At 35.7% G+C, this 25,077-nt stretch overlaps 1 protein-coding gene across 5 annotated transcripts in view; it reads right to left on the reverse strand.

The window, feature by feature from the left end:
* Positions 1 to 233: 233 nt before the first annotated feature.
* The window catches only part of rnf111 (ring finger protein 111), a 62,412-nt gene continuing 37,568 nt past the window's right edge, over positions 234 to 25,077 (reverse strand). The window contains exons 4-15 of one of the 5 annotated variants that reach the window (XM_087258574.1): positions 21,400 to 21,557; positions 16,998 to 17,216; positions 16,568 to 16,908; positions 12,790 to 13,039; positions 9,759 to 10,128; positions 7,928 to 8,053; positions 7,329 to 7,446; positions 6,865 to 6,945; positions 4,796 to 4,891; positions 4,388 to 4,474; positions 3,899 to 4,002; positions 234 to 1,947 (exon numbers count right to left, since the gene is read on the reverse strand). In XM_087258574.1, coding sequence (XP_087114700.1) covers positions 1,830 to 1,947; positions 3,899 to 4,002; positions 4,388 to 4,474; positions 4,796 to 4,891; positions 6,865 to 6,945; positions 7,329 to 7,446; positions 7,928 to 8,053; positions 9,759 to 10,128; positions 12,790 to 13,039; positions 16,568 to 16,908; positions 16,998 to 17,216; positions 21,400 to 21,557 — 2,068 coding nt within the window. In that variant the 3' untranslated portion in view covers positions 234 to 1,829. 5 annotated transcript variants of the gene reach the window in all.

Consider the following 25,077-nt stretch of genomic DNA (forward strand, 5'->3'; position numbering starts at 1 on the left):
CTTTTTCAATAACCAAGTAATAATGAATGTTGTTTAAATAGATTTTACATTAGCATCCGTAGGTGTGTTCTGAAAACTGCAGTCTAGAAAACTGCTCTACGTGAGAGAATGCAGGTTTGTATAGTACACAGATCATTTGCATGACGTTCATACAGTTTCTAGGTTACCTCAGTTAAATCATAATTACCTTGGTAAATCTGTGAAGCAGAAGAAGGCACAAGAATGGACACATAAAAGAGTTACCTAACTTTATTAATTTCATTATTTTAAAACTAATATAAATCCCATGGAATATCATCCTGGGGCCATTAAATCTATGAATGCATGGACGCCTGCCATTAAGTACTGCATTCCAACACTCCATTCAAAATTATTACAGTTTTTCCTCAAAATTCAGCAATCAGAGTGGAAATACACGGCCTCAGCACACTCTCATTATCACAGCACTCCTGTCTTTTGTCTCTCATGTGCAAGTATATGCAAGTTAGCTAGTTGAGATTAATATTAGTGTTAGGATTTCACAGCAGCAAAAGAAGAAGAAACAAAAATTAAGCAAAGAAAAGGGGAAAACAGTTTGCTGCACAGTCGCAAAAAACAAATGCATGTTAATGGCAATATCCGAGAGGAAATAATCAGCTAACAAGAGTCACTTTTTAGGTTGCTGAGAGAGAAAGAGAGTTAAATGAAGTAGGCTAGGAGACCCTGATGAAAAAATAAATAATCCCAGCACTCCATGTTTTGCGGTGGCTGTTTCTATAGGCCTGTCATTCTCACCGAACCAAGTCAACAAATCGAGCTCATCTGAGAAATTACACTCGATCGAGAATCCGACTTCATCATAGAATAAAAACAACAATCAATCAGAATACAGGTAGGTGACATTCATTTTTTTCTTTCTCTTTGAAAATACATCAGGTGAAGTGCGTTACATGTGACGGCAGATTGAGGTGCTGAGAGGGGACTGATGGAACGCAACCGTGCGAACGTTCAAGAGGTGAAGTGTGCAGTTGGTTCTCATCAGGGCTGGAGTTGAATTCATTTCTGTTCCGTTGGTTCAGGATCTAATGCATATAAATTTAAGAGTAAATGTACAAGGCGCATCTCTGAATGCTTTCACGCTAACTCCCTCAATCGAGTTAGCGCTGGTAAACGAGCCAAAGTGAAATGCAATGGACTCCAGCCCAGGTTCCCGTGTGGAGAGTGAATTGGCGTGAGGGTGAACACTGTTACAGCAGCTGATCTTCTTAACCATGATCTTGTTTCCTAATTAAGGAATGTCTTGATTCACTTTAAAAAAAAAAAATCAGATCACAATTGTCTAAAACATAAAACTAATCAATATACTGATCAATAAATTGAGTCCTGCAATGTTTTAAAATGGAGGTTGACATTCTATTCCAGTAAAGCAAGGCATCAGGTATGTAAAAATGCTTCTTTACCAGAGCAGCAATCCTCGCCTGCAAGTTCTCAGGCCGTATGAGGCCTAGTTCATTAAATGTGCAAAGAAATGCATTGCAAGGAACCATGCAAAAAAATAAAATACAATGACACTTATGAAAACAAAAGCTACATAAACCCTTTATAAATACAATACAATTCAAAACCCTTAATGAAGATGTTATTTCTAGCTGTACTGGTACTACATGATAGCTGGCACGCTAGGCTTGATGCTTTTGTGTGTGTCTGTGTGTGTGGATTGTTGTTTTGTTTCTTTTTTCCCATAGTTGCGCAGGTATTTCATGCCATCTTTGGTTGAATGCGTTACTGACGAAAAGGAAAAGGAAAACAACAAAATAATGTCCAACAAAAATGTAGCAAGAAAAATAGCATCAACTCTCTGAAGATAACTGAGCCTCGATGTCCACTCTGCAGATGGGGCATTTTTTATTAGTGAGGAGCCATTGGTCTACACACAGTTGATGGAAGAGGTGCATACATGGAAGGCGCCTGCAAAAGAAACAAACAGGACTTTCAGAATAGAGAACACCAATGTTCAAGGCAAAGAAATTTCATCTGTATAGATCAGGGGTGTTCAAACTTTTTTGTATGATGGCCCAAAACTCTAATATCATTGCAAACCATGGGCCAAAGGTAAACATACGAAACTATATTCCATTAAAATTGCAGTGGATAATTTCCTTGTTCATTTCCTAATATTTCAAAATAAATAGAAACCATTACTCTGAACAATATTAACTAATGCAGTATTACTTTTTAAACGACACCTTACTGCAATAAAACAATCACATTTATAAAAGTCAAGTTCAATGCTGAATATGATGGTCAAGCGAAATCTGACTTTGACTTAATTTGCTCACCAAAGTCGTTGCATTGTCGGGTGACAGTATTTAGATTTAAACAAAATCTGACCAATTTACACCCTTTTAATAATTGTTAATTTTAGCTAGCTCTTAAGAAAAAAACAAACAAAAGATTACATTAAATTTGAATTTACAATCTTGAAACCCTCCCATCATTGTCTCTCTTTTCTCAGATGGGATGCATACTAAATCAAAGGTTACCAGGGCCCTAGTTTGGTCATCTCTGGTATAGATAGAGGAAACCCCTGAATATGTAACAAGCGCAAAGTAATTCACACCTTTCAACTCCAGAGGGCAGCAGAGTACATAAACTATTCACTCATGAAAATCAATTGTTTATATTAAATGCATTAAATTACAGTCCCTCTGGGATCTTACAGGGACATTTTAGATTTAGGACCTACATGTCTGATTTAGGGATGGCTTTTCAGAAAACCTATGGCATTTTTTACTTCAATTCTCCCGTACTGCAGTGTACAATACAATTTTGTTTTTTTAACATATTTTATGTAATTTTCTTGTCTTAAGAAACATTTGACTCCAGGAGAGACTGGAAAAATGAACGAGACTGTCGTTTTGAATGAGCATCATGCCACCATAGTTTGTTGTGTGCTCTTGTGAATTTTATTTATTTTATTTGCCGTTAGAGCATATTTTTGAAATGTTATTTAGTCCTGTGATTCAAAACTTATAGCGTCATTACTCCAGACATTGTCCATCAGAAATCATCATAATGTGCTGATTCGTTGCTCTATTGTGATCATTTAATATTGGTGCTCAGTAAATTAAACAGATGTTTATAGAGTTTATATTATTTATAGATCACTAAAAAACAACACTTACAAACCGAACTAGCAGTGTGAGAAGCTCAAACCCCATTAAATCAGCCGACTCTTGCAGTTAGAGAAAATCAATAAACTGTTTTAAAAAGGGAAATTATTATTTAATACCTACAACCATTTATTATTTACAAAATTATATATTATTATATTCACATTTTTACTACTAAATCTCCACGCTTTTTCCAAGACTTTCAAGTCCATTTTCATGACCTAATGTTTCATGCACAGTCTACATATGCGTGGTAAAAGAAAAACAATGCATGTTCAAATTAATTACAGCATCTCGTAAAACACACAACAATCTATTTAGTTTCAATTTATATTTATATCTATGTAAAATTGATTTAGATAATGCTTACACCACACTAATAATGTGAGAGGATGTGATTGGCCAAGGACAGTAAAGAAGTAAATAACCTATATTCAAGTATAAAGAATCTGTTTTCCATGACTTTTCCAAAACTTTGTGGGTTTTTCTGTTTTTCCAAAACATGTTCATGGGGATTGGCGTGCAAACTTTTCCAGGCCTGGAAAATTCCATGTCAAAATTCTATGAACTTTTCAGGTTTTCCATGACTATGAAACCTGTATATTATAAAATGTTATATAAATTTAAAAAGTTATGAATTACATACTAATCCATTTAACGAATTGATTACTCTCAAACACCCTCATCGTTCTCTACAGCTGTTTAGAATACGGTGTAAACCACAGTTTTTTTATTTAAAGATTTACCTGACATCCTCCCCTTCTTCCAGTATAGACAAACAGATGGTGCATTTCTCCTCCGTGTCTTCCTCTGCCCCCTCCTCTTCCTCCTGCTTACCATGCAGCTTTCTCTGTGCATAAGAAAGAAGCAGAACAGCCATTATGAGTGGTTTCATTGCACGCCAATCTCCATGAACATGTAAACAGTAGCACACATATTACGTCTTCTTCCCCCAAATATAACAATGTTTTCAATTGAATAAAATGTAATATCCACAAATTAACAAATCAACAGTCTTTATTATTATAAACAGCCAAGAAGACGTCAAGCAAGAACACAACCTAAACTTCCACATAACATACTATTAATCAAAAAAGCAGGCACATTTGCTGACAATGTGCTCCTCGACTACATCAACTAGGCCATTTGTCGACTATCCCTGCCCCTGTTAACATCTACACAATATGAGAGCTACAACATGTTTTCCCAAACTATTTGTTCACATTTTTTCTCACCGAGTTTGAGGTTGAGTGCATTTTTTTCCCAACAGATGCCCATGCTTCAGGTGCTAACTGTTCCTCAGTGTCTCTCTCCACCACCTTCTGTATCAGGGCGGCAGGGTTTTAGATTACTTTACATTACTGATAGTCAGAATAATAGAATGCATTCTGTCATCTGTATGGAACCTTTGCCTAGACATTAGTGACATTTCAAACGTCTACGCTATGCCGCTTTTGGCAATAAAAGGACTGGGTGAGGATTTTTGTGATGCGTCGTAGGACACAACAGAACTGGTTTTATGGCTCCTGGTTGATAATTTGTTTGTGTCTCTAACAGGAAGCCCCTATATTATATCCTCAGAGTCTTTTATGTCCATTACTTTATTTTGAGCCCCTGATATGTGTAAGTGAACGTGTTCTCACCTTCTTGTATTTGTGTGGGTAGGTGCACCTCTCTATGGTTCCCTGAGAGGCCCCTCGGTTCACAGTCCCCAGTCGCTCTTCTAAATGCAGCAGATCCTGATTTAAAAAAAAAAAAATAACACACACAGACAATACTGGTTATAAAAGCTTTTAAATGGGTCATGTTTGAAGAATCTCATCCCTCCATTATGAGCAGGTTTGTTTTAAGAATGATTTTTTATTTTTAACAGTCTGTGCAGAGTGGATTGTTCTGTAAATCTGTGTGGTGTAATGGAGATTGCACAAGGAAGCTGTTTTATTGAAGGATGGGGAAATTTAAAAATTATACTGAAAGCAATAACAAACTTTGCTCAGTGCACAGAGCCAAAAAAAAAAAAAATTGGTTTTCACATGCAAACAAAATTATTGAAATGAAAACTCATTTTACGACGTTTTACAAAAAAAAAAACCCAAAAAAACCGTAACATTTAATTCTGTGTAACAATATTTTAGACACCAAAACAATCTTGTCAGTCCAATATTTATATAAAAAATAATTTAATGATATGTTAATAGATGTTATGGTAACACTTTATAATATGCTACACACTATGAATCATCTATTAAGCATTAGCAAATAGTGAATTAATTATTTCTTAAGAATTTACTCTACATTAATAGACATAACTAAGCAGTTTATAAATACAGCTACAAATGCTCTATTCTTGACTTAATAATTGTACTTTCATACTTTGTTACAGATAAATTTTTCATGTCTAAATTATGTATCACATTATTTACAAATCATTTGTATTTAAGAGTATTTTTTTAGATAATTCAAAATGAGTGAGAAAATGATGAATAAACTATTCAAATCAACATTTATAACTTATTATTGAGACAAATACTATTAGTTAATTTGTATGTTAAAAAATGCTGTATTAACTTCATCCAGTTTTGTGGCCAAAAGTGAGGACTATTTATGCTTTATAAATTCCAAATAAATGACAATTAAAGGTTCAGTATCAAATTAACAATACATCTTGCAATCTTATCTAAAAAGTAAAATTACTGTAAAGTTTAAAAATTGCCAAATAACAGGAGTGTCTAAATATAAAATAATTGAATAAAACAAGAATATAATAATTTAACAATATAATATAATGCAACATTTCAATGTTACTTAGTGATGATTAAACTGTACAGTAATTATATTTTAGATAAGACTGCAAAAATGATTTTTAATTTTTTTTGTATTTGTGTATCTTTAAATAAATAAAGTTGTTTATTTTCTCTTTTTTCCTGTTTAGAATTTAACTGAGCCTTTAATTGTTATTTATAAAGGATTTATAAAGCCTTAATAGTCCTCACTTCAAATTAGGTCAAAACTGGATGAAGTTAAGGTAATAAAGCATTTATTAACATACACATTAACTATTATTATATGCCTAAATAATAAAATTTACAATGTTAATTTGATAAGTTATCAATCATTTACTTATGCATTCTGAATAATAATAAAAAACACCAGCTATGCTTAAATAACTGGTTTGTAAATGATGCAATACTTTATTTAGTTATGAAAAAACAATAATTAACAAAGTATGAAAATACAGTTGTTGTGCACATTATAAATGTGTTTAAGAGTCAAGAATAGAGCATTTGTTTTTGCAGTTATAAACTGCTTACTAATTTATCTGTTACTCTAGAGTTAATGCTTAACAGATAATGAATTAACATTCCCTAATGCTTAATGAATGATCAATAGTGTGTAAAAGTGTTAACAATTTTATTTAAAGATTTTATTTAAAGACAAAATATTACTTAAATATATTTTTTTAACAATTCACTTATTTGTCAATAAGAAGTGTTTTCTCATTTAAAATAGATTTAAATCAATTCATTATGATCACTTATTTTTAATAATTGTGTCATTTTATTGTTAAGTAAATATATCCACTATATATATATATGCTATACCACATGCAAACATGCACCATATATTAACATTTTTGCATGCATTCTTAAGGGAAAACAGTGTTCTGTTCTTGTATGCGTCTTTAGATTTTGGTCTACATTCTAGTTCTTACCTCATATGTGCGACCAAAGGTCATTCTGGAGGAGATATAGCGGATATGTGGATATGTCACCTCAGGCATTGAGCCAGTGTGCTGAGAAAAACAGAGACATAAAAATCAGTGATGGCATAAAGTGGGCTAGAGAATCTGAGTGAAAAGAAACTGCAATCATTTTACCCCGAATCATTCACATGCCTGTGTGTGCATGTCACTCCATACGACTCAAACATAATTTTAGACTTTCAAATATATCAAATTCAGATTTCACACTTCAAATGTCTAATGAGCTTCCATTATTACTTGTGATGCATAATTCATGGCCCTGTACAAATCACCCTGAAATAACAGATGCTGCGGATACACGGCTCGGGGCTTACGCCATTAATCTGTGCCATACCTGAGAGCATATCAGGGCTTTTTTATTCATGCTAATGTATGCATATATTTGAGCTGATGGAGGTGAGCGGGGGACTCACCATCAGCTGGATAGGGAAATGGTGCAGTCTGGGTGGAGGGTGATAATGAGGCAGATGCGGGTGCAGGTGTCCTGAAGGGTAGGGAGCAACAGTAACGCCAGCCTCGATGCCCAGCTCCCTGAAATTGCAGTAACGCCAACAACCAGCATGTTAAAACACAGCAACTGTACAACATAATGCTTGAAAAAGCAACATCATGACTAACAGATCCCGATTATATTGAGATGTTCATTGGTGATGTGAATCTGTAGGCCAAACAGGAAAGCTAATTTACCACAAGCTCCCTGAGGAACATCTAATGGGGTTTTAAATTAGCGGTTTTCTATTATTATTAGTCTGTGATAGCAAAGTTGATGTTCTGTTGCAAAACACTCTACTCTGTCATTTCAAACTTAAGAACAACACATTCACAGCTTGAGCAGGTTAAGTAGTGTAAAACAAAAACCTTATTTCATAACTGAATATTAGTTTATAATACATTATAATATATGTGCTTTATATCATAAATGCAAAACTGTTATTATAAAAGTTCATTTAAATTCCTAAACTCAAGTTCAAGTGTGCAGTATTCAAAACGAATTTAGAGAAATCCACTATACCATGTTGTCCTCTGGTCAGACTGTCGAGGGAGGGATGACATGGTTTGTGGGACGTGAATGTGATGTCCGTGACCGTAATTAGGGTGCATTCTATGGGGGTGTGGTGGGGGTCTCTCGTGTGCTCGCCTTAAAGAAGAAAGAATAAAATTTGTTACAGAAAAAGACTAAAGCAAAACAGCTTTTGCAAAGGCATCAACACAAAACATTTCACTGATAAATTTTTTATAGAAGTTCTGAAGGCTTTAAGAATAAGAGAGGTCATAACATTTATTCATAACATATGAAGTACAAATTTAAAACATGAAAAAAAAAAAAAAAATTATAATGAAATTCCACTAAATGAGTGCTGAAAATTCAGCTTTGCCATCACTGGAATACAGTGATGTATTTGCTCATAAATAAATTGAGAATGCAAAATTTTAGTCATGTTCAAAAATTCTTACCAACCCATAACCTTTGAAGCAGTGTACTATAACTGTGTGTGAAATGTATAATGTTCAAATATAAAAATAATATTCATAATAATCAATAAAAAAATCATAACGTTTTATTTTTACACTTTCAAGCTAACATTATAGACCAGGGGTCACCGAACTTGTTCCTGGAGGGCCGGTGTCCAGCAGATTTTAGCTCCAAGCCTAATCAAACACAACTGAACTAGCTAATCAAAGTCTTACTAGGTATACTTGAAACACCCAGGCAGGTGTGTTGAGGCAAGCTAAACCCTGCAGGGACACCCGCCCTTCAGTACCGAGATTGGTGACCCCTGTTATAGACTTTTAGTCACTTGAAAGTGGAACAGCCTAACATAAAATAGGCCTTGCGAGTTAACTGCACCATGACGCCTATAAAAACACAATTACGATGCTCTTACAATTGAAGTTACGAAAGAATATCTATACGTTTTAATTTTTTATAAGATATGAAAGTTAATAATACCACACAGGCAAGCATGCAGTTTTCACAAATGTGATATTGATTTTATAAAACAGTTTATTCAACAACTTTATTCAACAATGTTGTCTGGTTTATTCCGTTTATTTTGCATTTCATACTCAATTAACCCATTTTTGAAAGAATCAATTGAGTCAATGATCCATTAATAAAGTAAAAGTTAGTCAAATTTGCTTTTAAATGAGTCTTTCATCTAAAAAAGAAATGTTTTTTTAATGAATGATTTGATTTATTTACTCATTAAGACAGGGACTTGCTGTCACCTAATGTTGTCGTCGAGTCCAATTTTTTCATAAATGACAGACTAAAACTAGTCAAGAATAAACCAGCGCAAGAATGCATTCAGCAATATACTACGTACTGTTATTGAAAATAAATGTAAACTGAATTGTTGCTTCATTATGTGACACATAAATACATGATTTTTGCAGGTTTCTTCGGGTCAAATTCACGACTTTAAGACCATTATGATTGAAATTTTAGATTAAACCTAAAATTAGAGAGCTAAACATTAAGGATCTTTTCTAATAGACCAGTTACTTTTGTAAACAGTATTTGTATTAATGAAAGATCATGTAAAGGTATGTTGCTTTAGTTTTCTTTCTCTGATTAGGGAATTTTATTTGGAAAACTTGCTGTAAAATGTTTAACAGCTGTTGTGAATTGCACCACTTTGCAATAAAAAGTTTTGAGATGGATTATTGGTGATTTGGTGTCAGCTCGATAGGGTAGCTTTACCTGGACATAGAAAAATTAAGATCTGTTTAAAATGATTTAAGACATACAACTCAGTATTTCAGTGAATTTTTTTAAAGATTTTAAGACTTTGTGGACACCTTGTAATAAAAAATAAATAAAAATAACAAATGCAACTCACGTTGGGTGCTGCATCATTCTGCGTCTCTGCACCTCCATCCGCTGCAGCAGGTCGTGGTGGTGGAGCCTCTGTACAGAGTTTGGGCCCAGAACGGGCAGGTGGTGCTGCAGTGCCTGGTGCTCAGGGGGAAGATGCTGAGGCAGAGGGGCACTGGAGCCTGGCAGATGATGGGAGGGCAGGGACGGTGGAGGAGCAGTGGGCACTGTGTGGCCCGGGGCATGAGTGGGCAGTGGGGTGTGGAACGGGAGGACGGGGTGCGGGATCACATAGTCGCCCTGTGGAGGAGGCTGCTGAGGTGGAGGAGCGTTACTGTGAGAGTGAGGACAGGATGAGGAGGACTGGTGGTGCAACGGGCGGGACAAAGAGCCATCTGGAGGAGAAAAAGAGTTTACAGTCAAGCCAAAATTTATTTAGATTTCCATATTTAACTTTTTGACATTTCTTAACTTTTTGACATTTCTTAACTAGTGTGAACATGACACTATAGTTCATTTATGCAAGTAACGTTGACACAAAGTAAAAGGTGACATTTTACCCATAAAAGTTTTTTATATAGTGGACTAAAAACCATCAGGAACTGAAAGAGCTACTGCAGCGAGTCTGGGAAAATTCTGAAGTTAAGAGCCCTCATCTACAGTATCAACAGTACGTATGCACAGATGTGTGTGTAATGCGTGCGTAGGAGCAGTTTTTATGCTGTGGAGATGTACTTGTACTTACACATCTCTATGCATGCTTACGCAGAGAATCTAAAGGTAGAATCGCAACACTACACATAAAAAGCATTTAAGAGCATCACAGTATGCTTTAGGCAATCCATATAGGCCCCGTGTCCTGAATGTTTTTAGTTAATACTTTAAACCTTTTTCTTTCTTGGACAGTTCTCTCCTCAGGTCCAATGAATTTAACTGCATTGGTGACCTGCTTTAATTAAGAATTTTTCTTTTGTTTGTAATTCCTCCTGCAGTGAGTGACCTAAACAATACTTGTTGGATGGACTTCATCTAGTCACTCCAGTTCTGTATTTGTAAAAAAAAAAAAATTCCCCTCGATCTTTTAGCAGAGACAAAATAAAAACATAATCACATGATTTTTAAGGCAAGTCTTCTCATCCATACATGATAACCCATACAATTAGAAGTGTTTACGAATGCTAATGACTGTGAATGTGAAGCATGGTACTTAAACACATGTGACTTATCAACAGGGCCAGACGGAATCTGCGGACATTTTCTGCGGAGAATTTTAGTAAAAATCTGCGGATTTCTGCGGAAATATTTTGGGAGTATCCAGCAGAGTATAATAACTAAAAACTTAATATATTAAATAAAAAATAATAAATTACTGAATAAAAACTGAATAAATTCATATTTACACATTTACTCAAGTAAATAAATAGAATTAATAATGGGCTAAAAATCTCCAGAAATCTGCAGAATTCTGCGGAATTCTGCACGCGCAGATTCCGTGTGGGCCTACTTATCAACAATGATTGCTTGCTCTTGTGTGTAAGAACTGCATGTGCACATTTAATAAATATGGATTTTCTTGTACTTCACATTCTTTAATTCATTCGTAATACAATATATAGACGCTTTTCTACAAACTGTAGATAAATAAACACAAACCTGGTTCAAAGGAGCCTAGAAGGCTACAGGCTCTCCCAATAAAGTATTTATATTTGCATAAATATTATTAGACCAATAGTTTTCTGAATAATTTTTGGCTGATTGTTTTTTCCATTACATACTATGCCTATCAATCAAAGTTATCTGACTGTCATGATCAAGATAGATCAGTTCTGACCCAGTTCAATCGTTCTTGTCATGCTCTATTACAATTTTCTAAACTATAGCGAACAAACTGTATATAATTTGTAAGAAATACTTTGGTGTCTTCACTAATTTTTGGTTTAACTTCAAGTGAGTATGAAACTTTCCTTTTCGCGTCCCTTCACATATAAATGGTCATGATATGTAATTGTGGCGAGAATGTAAACACATGTTCTGGATGCTGAGCAGGTGAGTGAGATTACCCTGGAGCGGATGAGTTGTATGTTGTTTGTTAAGGATTTGACAGACAGGAGGGAATGAGGAAGTAAAGGGAAAACAAAGAAAACGAATGACCGGGAGATACAGCAGATAAATATAGAGAAAGCGAACAGGAGAATGTGCAAACAGGTGCTCCAGTGAGCTGTGAGTGGCAATTACTCCACTAAATTCAGGCCCACCAGGGAGCCCTGCCACGCTCATTTATATTCCACACAACGCTATTGTGAGCAGAATCGGCAATTAAGTGAGACTGCTGGGCACACTACCTGCAGCACTTAACACATTAAACATCAGGTGTTTCATCTAATTACCATAAAGCACAGGCGCCAGCATCTCAGAGTCTTCGCATTCTCACACAACACAACACAAAGGAATCGTCGCAAATCGAATTATATTTTACTGCCTTCTTTTTAAGAGCATCCAATAAATTGCGTCTAATGGTTTTAACTTTCACCAGATCCAGGTTGTGTTATTGTTCTGCTGTTTTCAGTAAATACATTAGATTATTTATTCATCAGCTCCATATTATTGCCTATTTATATTATGTGAATGTAGTATCATATGACAACACAATACAGCACACTATATATATTAAAATACTGCAATAATTAATAAAAAAGGAATTTTACAAACTATTATTTTGAAAATAGTAAGAACATTTTAATACAAGTTTATTAGAATATTGCAGAATAAAAATGTAATTAAAAATGAAGTAAAAAATTTAAGATGTGGTTTTCCAATAAAATATTCACATAAAATGCTACTTCCATAGCCACAAGACACAGAGCAATGACATTACTATTGAAGCACTTTAACATGCTTTCTGCATGTGATTGAGTGTGAGTCAAACATGTCATTAAACAGGTCTAGAACAGGTTCAGTTAGAAAAAAAAACTGTGAATAAAAAAACCTATAGGGTCATTAGGGGCATTGATTATTAATATTGGATTATCAACGTTAGGGTGAATATTAGTTCTTACATGTGGGATGCATGTAGTGCCTGCAGGAAGAGAGCTGAGGAGGTTGGGGCTGAGGCTGGGCCACTATGGTTGGACTGAATGAGTCGGCCACAGTCTGCTGGCTAGGTCCAGGTGCAGCCTGGGAAACGTAAACGGGAGGCCGGGAGGCAGAGCCTGGACAGCAGGGGTCAAAGGCAGATGTGCCGTGAAACCCTGTGCTGCTGGATCCACTGCTACGCACTGCACTGCTACTGAGATCCACCGGCAGAGTCTGCTGAGACAAAGAAAGAAGCAGGAAGAAGGACACCAGCAGTTAATAAAGTGATATAAATATAAATAATAAATATAAATATATAAATATATATATATATATATATATAAACAATAAAAGGGTGAAAAATGTACAGGCACCCTTCCTGCTATGGACTTAAATGAGCAAATTTTATTACAGAATATGTTACAAATTAATTTTATTCCTTATATTATTGTTAATAATATTACTAAAGATGCGATATTAAGTATTAAAAATATTAAATATTACTTAATGCTCCATTGTGTCACAATGTCATGTTTCTTTGCAGGAGATTGCTGCATGCCACACTGAAGGAAATATCGACTCTATTCAGCAGTTTTAGCTGTTGTAATGCTGACAGACTAGAGATCAATGCATGATAGCTGTCAACCAATCAAATGGACAGAGTGCAGCAATCATATACATCATTACACAATTTTACTTGTTTACCATTTACTTAAAGGGAAAGTCTTCCTTTGTGTTCAACAGAATAAATCCAAAAGAGTAAATTATTTTTGTGCGAAAAATGTTTGATTGCAGGGGTAAGAACGTGATCGTAGTAGTTGAAGAGAATCATTCAAGCTTAGCCTCTGTTTATAACTGCAGTAGCACAATATTTCTGTAGGTCAGGTTAAAAAAATTAAATTCATAAATTCCAGGATGACTGAGATCTCTGAGAATGCCTTTTAAGCATGCAAAGTCTGCAGAATTTATGTCCTTAAATGCATTCTTAATACTGTGTACAAGGCGAAACAGTGGCGCAGTAGGTAGTGCTGTTGCCTCACAGCAAGAAGATTGCTGGGTCGCAGGTTTGATCCTCGGCTTAGTTGGCATTTCAGTGTGGAGTTTGCATGTTCTCCCTGCATTCGCGAGGGTTTCCTCCAGGTACTCCGGTTTCCCCCACAGTCCAAAGACATGCGGTACAGGTGAATTGGGTAGGCTAAATTGTCCGTAGTGTATGAGTGTGTGTATGTGAATATGTGTGTGAACGTTTCCCAGAGATGGGTTGCGGCTGGAAAGGCATCCGCTGCGTGAAAGCGTGCTGGATAAGTTGGCGGTTCATTCCAGTGTAGCGACCCTAGATTAATAAAGGGACTAAGCCGACAAGAAAATGAATGAATGAATACTCTGTACATTTTAAGGCAGATAAAAAACATTACAAGCAATTGAGCCGCACAACTGTAATAGCTGCATATCTCATGAAATAATGTCCATGGTTTTTTTTTAACTGATACTACCCAAAGAAATTACATGCATAAAAACCAATCAGTATTAAATCCCTCCTGAAATGAGAGTATTCCCTCCAAATCTAATCCTTTACGCACTTTGATGTATAAAACATGCCTGACATCACCTCGATTCACTAGCGTCTCCTGTCTCCGCATATCTGATGACTAGCTAACGGCGATTACTGCTCATTGCCCCTATCATCAAAGGCCACAGTCTTCTGCTGGATGCATTCAGCACAGACACACTATCTTCTCATGCTAAATGCACTTACAATCATGGCACATGACAAAAACAACACATTCTATACACAAACTTTCTTTTTTTTGACACACACGCACACACACAACTTACTTTAAAATACACACGCACAAGCAGCAATTCTTTATTCTGGTAAATAATAGAATTCAGCAGCCAAGACAATTAGTTCAGTGTGAATTATTCAACAACACTGAGAGGATGGCCTCAAACAAAATCCCCAGTGGAAAAGCTCAGCTCCAGAAAAATATTTTTTTTCATATAGGTGCTTTTGGATTTTCCTTTTCATCGCTAAAACATGAAGCGTGATTTAGTATTTCAAGAAGGCATAATCTTAACTAATTCCAAACAAAAACATATGCCATTAAATGCAAACCATATGTCAAATGGAAAACAGATGGTGCTGTCAACAATACAGGCATTATGCTTTGCAGTCAACATATTATTTGCAATTTTTCCCTCTCAATTTAAAAAGCAAAATTTTTTTTTTTCAATTTGTGATGCAAAAATGATATAAAATAAAACGAAACAAAAGAAACAATTAATAACATGCTATTGCAAACATAAATTGGTATCGCAACATCAAGTTCAAAGTGCAGATTGCCATAATTTGTACAGATGGAGATTATAAGAGATAATAAGATGTCTTTTTCCTTGTATAGACAATGAATATAAGCAAGAACAGTCCCTGACACAAGTGATTATTACTTCAAGGCAATTTTGGGACTGCTTCCTGGTTTTAAGGTGTCCTCTGAATTCTTAATTTTCCTTTGGTTTTATTACATATTGTAACTACACAAGTCTCAAGCTTTAAAAACTCTAATGGTCAATGCTAATGGTCAAATCCAATTTTATTTATTATACTAAGCTCAGCTAAGCTACAAAGAATACCCCGCCAAAATAAGAAATTGGCTAAATGGATTCAAAAATGGTTCAAGTCAAGTGTTTACTAAAGAGACTAAAGAGCCTCAAAAAAGGTGGAGTGTTCCTTTAAAGGGTCACAAAAGACATTTTTTGAGTTGTTGACAGTCATATATGTGTCCCACACTATTAGGACATACATATATTTTGCAAAAGATTTAAAATGGGTTCTTTCTGAGTTATTTCAAGCAAATTCTTTCTTCCTGTTTAAAAGTAAATTTTAGTGACAACAATGAGATCATTCCAGCGTGGTGATTGGCTGTCTGTACCAGCCAGTACAAAGTGACGTAATTGAGTTTTCAACACATCTGACAATTAATTCATTAAAAAAGACTTGGTTCAAACCAATCGGCGTGCTCTATTGTGAATGAGATGCAACTTGATTAATATGCATGATATAGCTTCAGAGACTCTTTTTACCTTTTACAGTGTTCAGAGAGCAGTTTGATTACCGTGGTCTGCTAACATGTGGCAAAATATGTTTGTAGGGAACATTTTTAACAGACAGCTTTTAGAATGTAGAATTGGTGAAATCCAGATTTTCCACTCATCTTCTTCTGAGACGCGGTTCCAGTGGGTGTTGATTGTCCTGTCTCTACAGATTTGGTAAATGTATCAATGCTCTTTGTTTATGTTTATTCAGATGGCAATTTTAGTTTGTATCGCCAGCAGTACTCTTTCAGTTTTTAAAGACATACCTTAGTTAAAATGATTTAGTTATTAGGTTTACAGTACGTTAATATCACTACAATGTTATAGACTGAAAATCCTCTACTTAAACACAGCTCTCAGATCCGCTGTAAATGCTGCTCTCCAAATCATTGTCTATCTCCCCTGCATCTATGTTTGTGTTGCACATGCTGATTTTCACACCAGCAAGTGATGAAATTCCCCTTTTCTTGCAAACCCTTTCCTCTTTCGCCACTCGACATTCCCACCTAAACAAAGCTGGACTCAACCACTTTCCTGACTTTTTTTCAAACTAGAGGTGTGAAAACACCCTGCCCGTTACGGAGGGTTTCATGGCCCTTAAGGAACCACATTTACCCAACGGACTGGGTAGAAAATAAGCAAGAAAATGTTGTGCAGATATGAAAGTACCTGGTCATGGTACTGGTTGCTCACCCCTCCACAGGGAGCAGGCATGGCAGTGGGCCTCTCCAGAGGGCAGCTGGACTCTTGGTAGGCTAGGGAAGAAGGGACTGGTGCGGTGTGGTGGTGATGGTGGAAGTGGTGCGAGTGGGTGTGGGAGTGCTGGGAGCCAGGTTGTGGGGGGCCGGACTGCTGCGTCGCCCCACTCTGCATGCACCCTGAGTGGGTATGCCCCATAGAGAGGTGCCCTGAAGACGGCCCACTGCACGGAGAGTGCTGAGGGCAACAAGAGGGTAACCTAGGCATCGCAACACCTCCATTTTCACCCAACAAGCTTCTTCTGCTCTCATCTGATTGGAGAAGAGAATTACCCTCAGTTATGCAAATACATGCACATGATTTATAAAAATAATATTGTAGCAGCGTCTAGATAGGTTACCTTCGGTGGCAGTGGTATTGGTGGTGCCGGATCTTGGCACTCCACCGTGGCTCTGAGCAGCCAATGTGCTATCAGGGGCGGCTGCTGAGCAGCTACTGGAGGGACCAGGACCCTCCTGTGGCGATGCTGAGGTACAGGCATTACGGGAGGAGGAAGAGGAGGAAGAACTGACTGGCTGTGGGTGTGTGCTGTCAGAAGTGGTTGGCACGACTGAAAGATCTGAAGAGATGGATGAGCATACAAAAACACACACATAGTAAAATTTCTGACTTGTATTGAAACAGAGTACATACAGGAATCATAGACTGAAATTTAATACCTTTTAAGACCTTTTTAAGACTCTTTCCATACATTAAGACCTTATAACCACTTTAGGTTTTAACCGGAAAAACTGGTGAGATTAACTAAAAGTATATTTAAATATTAATGTAAGAAACTAATCCAAAACTAAAACATTGTTTATATACTGAATAAAAATCTATTGAATCTAGCTAATTTAGTAGGTTGGCGCTTGTAGAACTGCAGAAATAATGGCGTTGCCTTGATTACTGCAGTAAACAAAGCAGCATGATGTCAAATCTAGCAGAATTTCATTGATTTCATTAACTACACAGCATCCTGAAATTCGCAGATTTTGGCAAACTTTATCATACAACCATGCATCGCATAATCGAAAATGATATAACATGTAATATCTTGCAAAATAGCATTTAAGACTTTTTAATACTTTTAAGACCCTTACATTTCTCTACATTGATTAATCAACTTTTAATACTTTTTAAGACCCCACGGACACCATGTAAAACCATCTGTTAGTGCCACGTTGGTAATTATTCAGCATAATTAGTTTTTAACGTAGCAATATTGGTCATTGTTAAACATATAATTGCAAATACACATTTGTTGGCATCAAAGTAAATTAATAGCATATTGACAGTGTTATCTAATCTGACTTCTTGATGTACACTACTGCTTATAATTTAGGGATCATAAGATACTTTTTTTTAAATAAGTCTCTCGAAGGCTGTACTGATTTTGTACAGTGTATAATGTACAGCAATACTGTAAATATGCATTTCCATAAAAATAGCCGTTTTAAATTTTGTATAATAGTGATGGCAAAATAGAAATTTCAGCAGCTATTACTATAGTCTCCAATTTCACATGATTCTTTTATAATACACTGATTTGGTGGCGCTCAAGAAACATTTTACAATATTATCAATGTTGAAGACAGTTATGCTGCTTAATATTTTGGTGAAAACAGTGAAAGTTTGTTTTTATTTTAAATATATAAAAGTCCTAATTAGTATTAAACTAAATTCTAGCATTGTACAATGCTGCGGTAGCCCTCAGTTTTAGTAAATCATAAATTTAATAAAACAATAAAAGGGTTTTAAAAAGAGTTACTACTATTCTTAAATAAATGCGTTTGTAGTAAATGGCAACAGATGATTGCCTCCATCTCGAGAACGTCGGTGTCATCAAACGTGTGCATTTTCACACTCTCAGACTTTATTCACGAAGTGGCCCATGAGGACAGATACTCATTAACATTCCATTGCGAGTAATCCATCTGCTTTTTCCTCGCAAATTAATTTCTCACTCCGTCAAAAGAAATGCAAATGCAATCATATCTCAGCCTGGTCTTTTACCACCCCACCAGCTACAGACCCCCAGAGAAAGAGACACAAACAAAGAGACACTTTATGACAGCAAATCAAACGAAACAATGGAAATGAGTTTTCCTTTGACAAACCTTGGGATTTGGGAGCCTATCACAGATTAATGAGATAACACTACACAGATTTTAATTCCTTATCCAGAATGGCAGTTTAATTGGTTCCTATAGTAGTTCTCTCTGACTCTTTGGGGCCAGCGCCTGATTGCATAACAGACAGACTTCATTACGATGCCTGCAAATGAAATCAGAATTAAACTCGATTACACACAATAAAAGGGATGCTTCTGCTGTCAGTCGGTCTGTGGCTGTGAGAGAATGTCGTGCAGCTGCACAGGCTATTTATGCTGCTGTGCATGCTGAAAAGATATAGATTAATCATTATTAACGGGGCCTGAACACAGGCGAGCTGCAATCCACCGTGCTAAACAACACTAACCGAATCTACCAGATTCATCCCTCCTCCCCCTCACACACAGAGATACAGCTCAAAAGAGAGAGGGAGGACCGCTCACAGTGAAAGATGAGTAGATTAGATGTGACATCTAATATTTCCCAAACCCACGCAGTGTTGAACCGGGTGATCTAAGGCTCATTCTCTCCTTTATGTTGCAGACCTGAAGACCATCACTACAGCACCGAGACGCTCATCAAATACTCATCAACCCTGTTACATTTCAAATAACGGCTGACATGCACAAAACAATATCCTCCCATTGCAGGGCTCAGCAAAAGTTGACGGCCTGATTGTTTTAACTTGTTATGCAACTTATTTCCGTTGTTTTAAAGTTGTGGTTACATCTCATGTATATCAAGCATCTGAATTTAAGCATGAGAGGAGGTCATGACCAGAAGCAAATTCCAAATGCCTTTTTATGTTCTGAAATAAGGGGATATTAAATTCTGGTCAAGGTCCTGTTGCTTTGCTTTCTCCCTTCAACTCCCTCGATTATGTTGCCAAACTGTGGTTCTCTCCCATGGATGGTTTTCAGTGACCATCAAAAAAATAACATGGATCCATACACTCCTGCTCCTCTACATCTCAAGCTTTTCAATTTAAGTTATAAGAACCTAAAACAGAAAATTACTTTTACATAGTGCATAAGTCCATTTTAACACATCACTTAATGCTCGCATAACTGAACATTTTATACAATTTAGCCATTCATTTACACAGCAGTAGTGCTTTGAAAGAATAACACAAAATTTTTATAGTTATAAAAGTTGTTTTTAAAATCTAAACATTTTGAAACTATTATCATCTCCATAAAACTACAAAAAAACACATTTCTGTCAAAGATGTAAGGTCGTGCACATGTAATATGTGTTAATATTACAAGCATGAAAGAGATCAAGTCATTGAGATGTAGTAGCTTATTTTGCAACTATGCAGTTTATTTATGAAGATAGTGCCTTTTTGAAAATATTTATATTTAGGGAAATACAGCACGTTGGCATCCATTAACCGGTCATACTGAGCAGAGCCAAGACGGTTGACGCGTCGCCACAAGATGATGACAGAGACCGCATATATCACTCATACTCTCCATAATCAGTGCACTATTTATTTGTACATTTAAAAATTGCACGTATTCATCGCATTACTTTGAACTGATTTATTTAATTAATTTTGAATTGTACATATACATTTGTAATTATGTTCACATCTATCTGCATACTTCTGATTATTAATAGCAACCTGTACATAGATTCATCTATTGTTTATCTCTGTTCATAGTACCACTATCATTGTAATACAACCTTTATATATTGTTCAGTACATCACTCTGTAAATATCACCACAGTTTTTCTATAATTGCACTTTATAACTTATACCTATATCCTGCACTTGCTGCTATTAAACTTTTTTCGGGGTTAATTATTGTGATATCCCAATTTCAACAGAGAAATACAGGAAAATGTCCCTAGACTGATGCCATTTCATGCCGTTCTGCCTAATAATCTTAAAATGTGAGCAATATCACCTGTTTCGTCATCACTTTAGATATTACGCTAGAGAATCATTCAAGTACGAAATCCAAAATGACATTAGTGAATTAGTAATGACTTCTGCTGTTCTGACGTCAGCTCCAGATGTGAATGAATCGCAGAAGTAGTTCCTAATACAAAATAATTTTTAGACTCTCTGTTTTTGATTTTCTTTTTTATATGCATGATTATGCTGTCAAACTGTTGTATAAATGCTATATCACACTTGCAGCAGTGTGATGTGGCTGTATATTGTCTCTGGTGGGACACCAAGGCACTCTGACTTTTTTTTTTTTTTTGTAATTCACAAATTTAGTTTGTGTTTGAGCATAATTTTTTTCTTGACTGAATGTAAAACTTAAAAAAAAAAAAACATGAGGAAATGTTTTTTACCATTATTACTACATTGTTGTTGTATACATTTAGTTATTTTTTAAAAACACTAAATAACAATGATGTTTGTTGTTATTTTTACCATGTACAATTTTTCATAACGCACAATATAATATTGTGATTTAGTAAATGAAGTTAGCTTAGTTAGTTAGAAGTTAATGAAAAAATTTTAATAAATGCTTTTAGCTTGTAATATTTAGAAATTTCTACAAAACAATATATACGTGTATATTACAATGATTGGTTTAAAATTATTTTAAATTTGGTAGACACTGTATCCATTTTCTTTCTGTACATGGAATATCCCTAAGAGTAAATGAACAAAAAAGGTCTCCTCACCGTCCTCGTCCACTGTGAGGTCCACCACCTCTCCAGCGCTCTGTCTGAGTGGCTGGATGACGGTGGATAGTCGATGACGGCCACGTCCCTCCTGAGCTCGGCTCTGGGAACAGCTGGGTCCCCAGTGCATCCTCCCATGACCTCCCACTGAGCGCGGCCTGCAAAACACAAATATGACAATCTGCATTAACATATCTGTAAGGCTAAAATACCAAAACTCAATATGGCTACTGACGTGACTGATAATAGAGATTGACTTAATGCAGGAGCAGACCTGTACTTGTAGACAATTTTTTGTATTGTTTTGTTTCCAGTGAGCTGCATCAGGGCATCAGAGTAGCAACTTTAGCAGCTACTGAAATGATCGGCTGGAATGTAAATAAGAGCCAGCTGACACGATAGCTCTTCACACACACACACACGGATTTATAAACTCTTAAGAAGACACATAACACTAGTGCATATTTTCCCACACAAATACACAGAACCACAATGGAGCCATCCATAACAAAAAATTAATTTCACTACTCAATCTGAAGCAAACCATGCATATGAGAATGCATCTCTAAAAGCTTTGTATTTCATGAGAAGAAATTCAGGGAAAAAGGAGAAATAGTGGACATGAAAGCTGTTGTGCTTGAGTAAGAGTCCAGAAGAGAGCCACTCCTCAAAGCCTGAGCTCCCTGGTGTAAACAGTGTGAATTAGGGGAGGAGCATGTGTGTGCTGGAAAGGGGAGGGTCTTGTGTGCTGAAAGATCTGAAATGCAGCTCTGTCAATTATTGATGTTATTAGCTTTTATAAGCGTCATTTCAAAGGTTTTAATAAACTCATTTGAATACCATTCACAATTCTAATCAAAAATTGGGCTGAACAATATTGGAAAAATTTGACACTGCCCTATTTGTCTTTGCGAAATATATTGCGATATAAATACAATTTTACCAGATGACTTAAATAGCTCTATTTGACAAGTCATTACTTTAGATCAGAGATGCCCAAAGTAAGGCTTGTGGATAACCTTCTATTTGGCCTATCATCTCATCTGAGAAGAGAGTAAGAAATATGGGGTCAAATGCCTTTAACACAGAAATCGTCATTTCTAATTTAACATAACATTCTTCTGTTTGTTTGATTTATTGCTTAGCTACAAAAAAGCTAATTAAAATGAAATGTTTCAATTAAATGTTGTTAATGAATCATCAGATATTTAAAAATGTAAACACATTAACTCAACAGATGGAGCAGAGGATGTTGGTGAGCAAATCCAGGCAAACACTAGTGTAATTTTGTTATAAATTAGATTGCTTTTGCTTTTACTCTAATAAGTTCATTATAAATGTAAAAATATATAAACTGTATTAGTTAATAGAAAGCAATGTTTTCTAGTCATTTTGAAATATTATTAAATAAATTTATATTAGAAGACGTTATTTACCTTCGACTCGATATTAGGAGACTATATTTACCTAGTTTCAATTATTTTGGTTGTTGGCCCTTCATAAGAAAAAGTATGAGCACCCCTGCTTTAGATAGATTGGGATAATTTTGTAAGGGAGTGAAATTTAAATATATATTTTTATGTAATTTATTATATACATATGATAAATACTACAGTCTTTAATAAACACAACAGAGCAAATGTCACAGTTAAATAAACCCTGTTTTATGGTTTTTTGGAGAGAGTAACAGAAGTTGAATAATCAAATGTAAAATAACACTGCATAGGCTTTACTATATAAATTATTCAATAACTAATTTATTAAACTTCTTTATGGTGACTGGGTGGGTAGCACGTTTGCTTTACAACAAGAAGGTCGCTCGTTTGAGCCTCGGCTGGGTCAGTTGGCATCTCTGTGTGGAGTTTGCATGTTCTCCCCATGTTTGAGTGAGTTTCCTCCGGGTCTTCACGTTTTCCCCACAAGTCAAAAGACATGTGGTACAGGTAAATTGGGTAGGCTAAATTGTCTGTAGTGTATGTGTGTGAATGTACGTGTGTGTTTGGATGTTTCCCAGTGATTGGGTTGCGGCTGGGAGGGCATCCGCTGCGTAAAACATGTGCTAGATAAGTTACCGGTTCATTCAGCTGTGGCGATCCTGGATTAATAAAGGAACTAAGCCGAAAAGAAAATGAATGAATAAACTTCTTTATTCACAACTAAAATGCTTTAAACTCTCTTTAAATGCTCACATAGTCACAAGCCCTAAAAACACATGAAGATGATAAAGTTTCACTTTATTGTGGTTCAATTCGGCAGTGTCTCCACAAATCTAGTCTGTTTTGTTTTTGGACAACTATTATCCCGGACAGAACACACACATTGCAATATCAATGCTCAAATGATATATTGTGCAGCCCTAATCAAAACATTCTTTCAATTTACTTATGTTTATTAATTCATAAGTCTTTCGGATTTTTCATCAGCTTTTAATAATAAAAAAAAAAATAATTCACATCGCTGTATTCCCTAACATAAATTGTTTCTACCAGTAATGTAGCAATATAAAATAATATAAAAATAGTGATGTTTGCCATGTGTTTCTGACTGTAAAAACACCTAGTGAGGGGAGTTTAGTTTCCCCTTGAGACTTGAAACAACATGACGATTTTCCTAAATTCCAAATAAATTATTCTGGAATTCTCTAACCACTCGAGGAATTCTACCCCTCTGTGAGGATTTGATTCCATAGGAGGGACGCAGCGGCCCTGGTTGCCGTAAAGCAGAGTGTTGCTGGGAATTGAGTTGTTCTCCAGGCTGGGATTTAGTGGCCCCGAGCCCCTGTGTCTGGAGAGCAAAGAAGCCCCCTGCCTCCCAACCCAACACTGGTGAGCCCGTTAACCACAGATTGCATCATTAAAACATCAAAACAAAATGATTACCAACAGGCTTGGAGGGCTGAGGGATTCTCTTGAGACCAGGGGAGTGACTCCAGAATGTGCAGTTTCCTTGAGAACTTGTCAGAGAGTGCGTTTAGATGCACAATCCTTACACAACTTAATAAACTGACAGTATGTAGGTCACGTAATGCCTTAAACTGTGCTCTTTATATCATGTTAAGGATAGAAGCCGTTTAGGTTAAATCAATTTGGCCCACATTCATTTTTTTCCCATCACCCCAATTTTCTTCTGCTTGTAAACACATTAGCTTTGTTATGGAGGCTTTAACATGTTTGTTAATGCTGATTTTGTTCTGATATAGTCATCTCAGCTCACATTTGAAAATCAATTAAGTGTCTGGAAAACACTGGACTATATATTTTTTATTTTGTTAATGATTTCAAATATTTCAAATATAAATCATAATCATGATTATTTTGGTCATAACTGTGATCACGATTATTCAAAACGATATACAGTTAAAGTCAAACTTATTTTTATTTCATTAAATTATCATTATTTTGAATAAATATTTCCCAAATGATGTTCAACAGAGCAAGGAGTTTTTCGCAGTATTTCCTATAATAATTTTCCTTCAGGAGAAAGTCTTTTATTTCATTTTGGCTAGAATAAAAGCAGATTTAAATATTCTACAATGACTTGTCTAATTACCTTAACCTGCCTAACTAATCTAATTAGGCCTTTAAATTGCACTTTAAACTAAATGTTTGTATCTTGAAAAAAGATAGTAAAATATTAAGTACTGTCATCACGGCATAGATATCGAAAGAAATCGGTTGT

This window comes from Danio rerio, chromosome 7 (assembly GCF_052040795.2).
Source record: "Danio rerio strain M-AB ecotype USA chromosome 7, GRCz13ab, whole genome shotgun sequence".
Classification (NCBI taxonomy): Eukaryota; Metazoa; Chordata; class Actinopteri; order Cypriniformes; family Danionidae; genus Danio; species Danio rerio.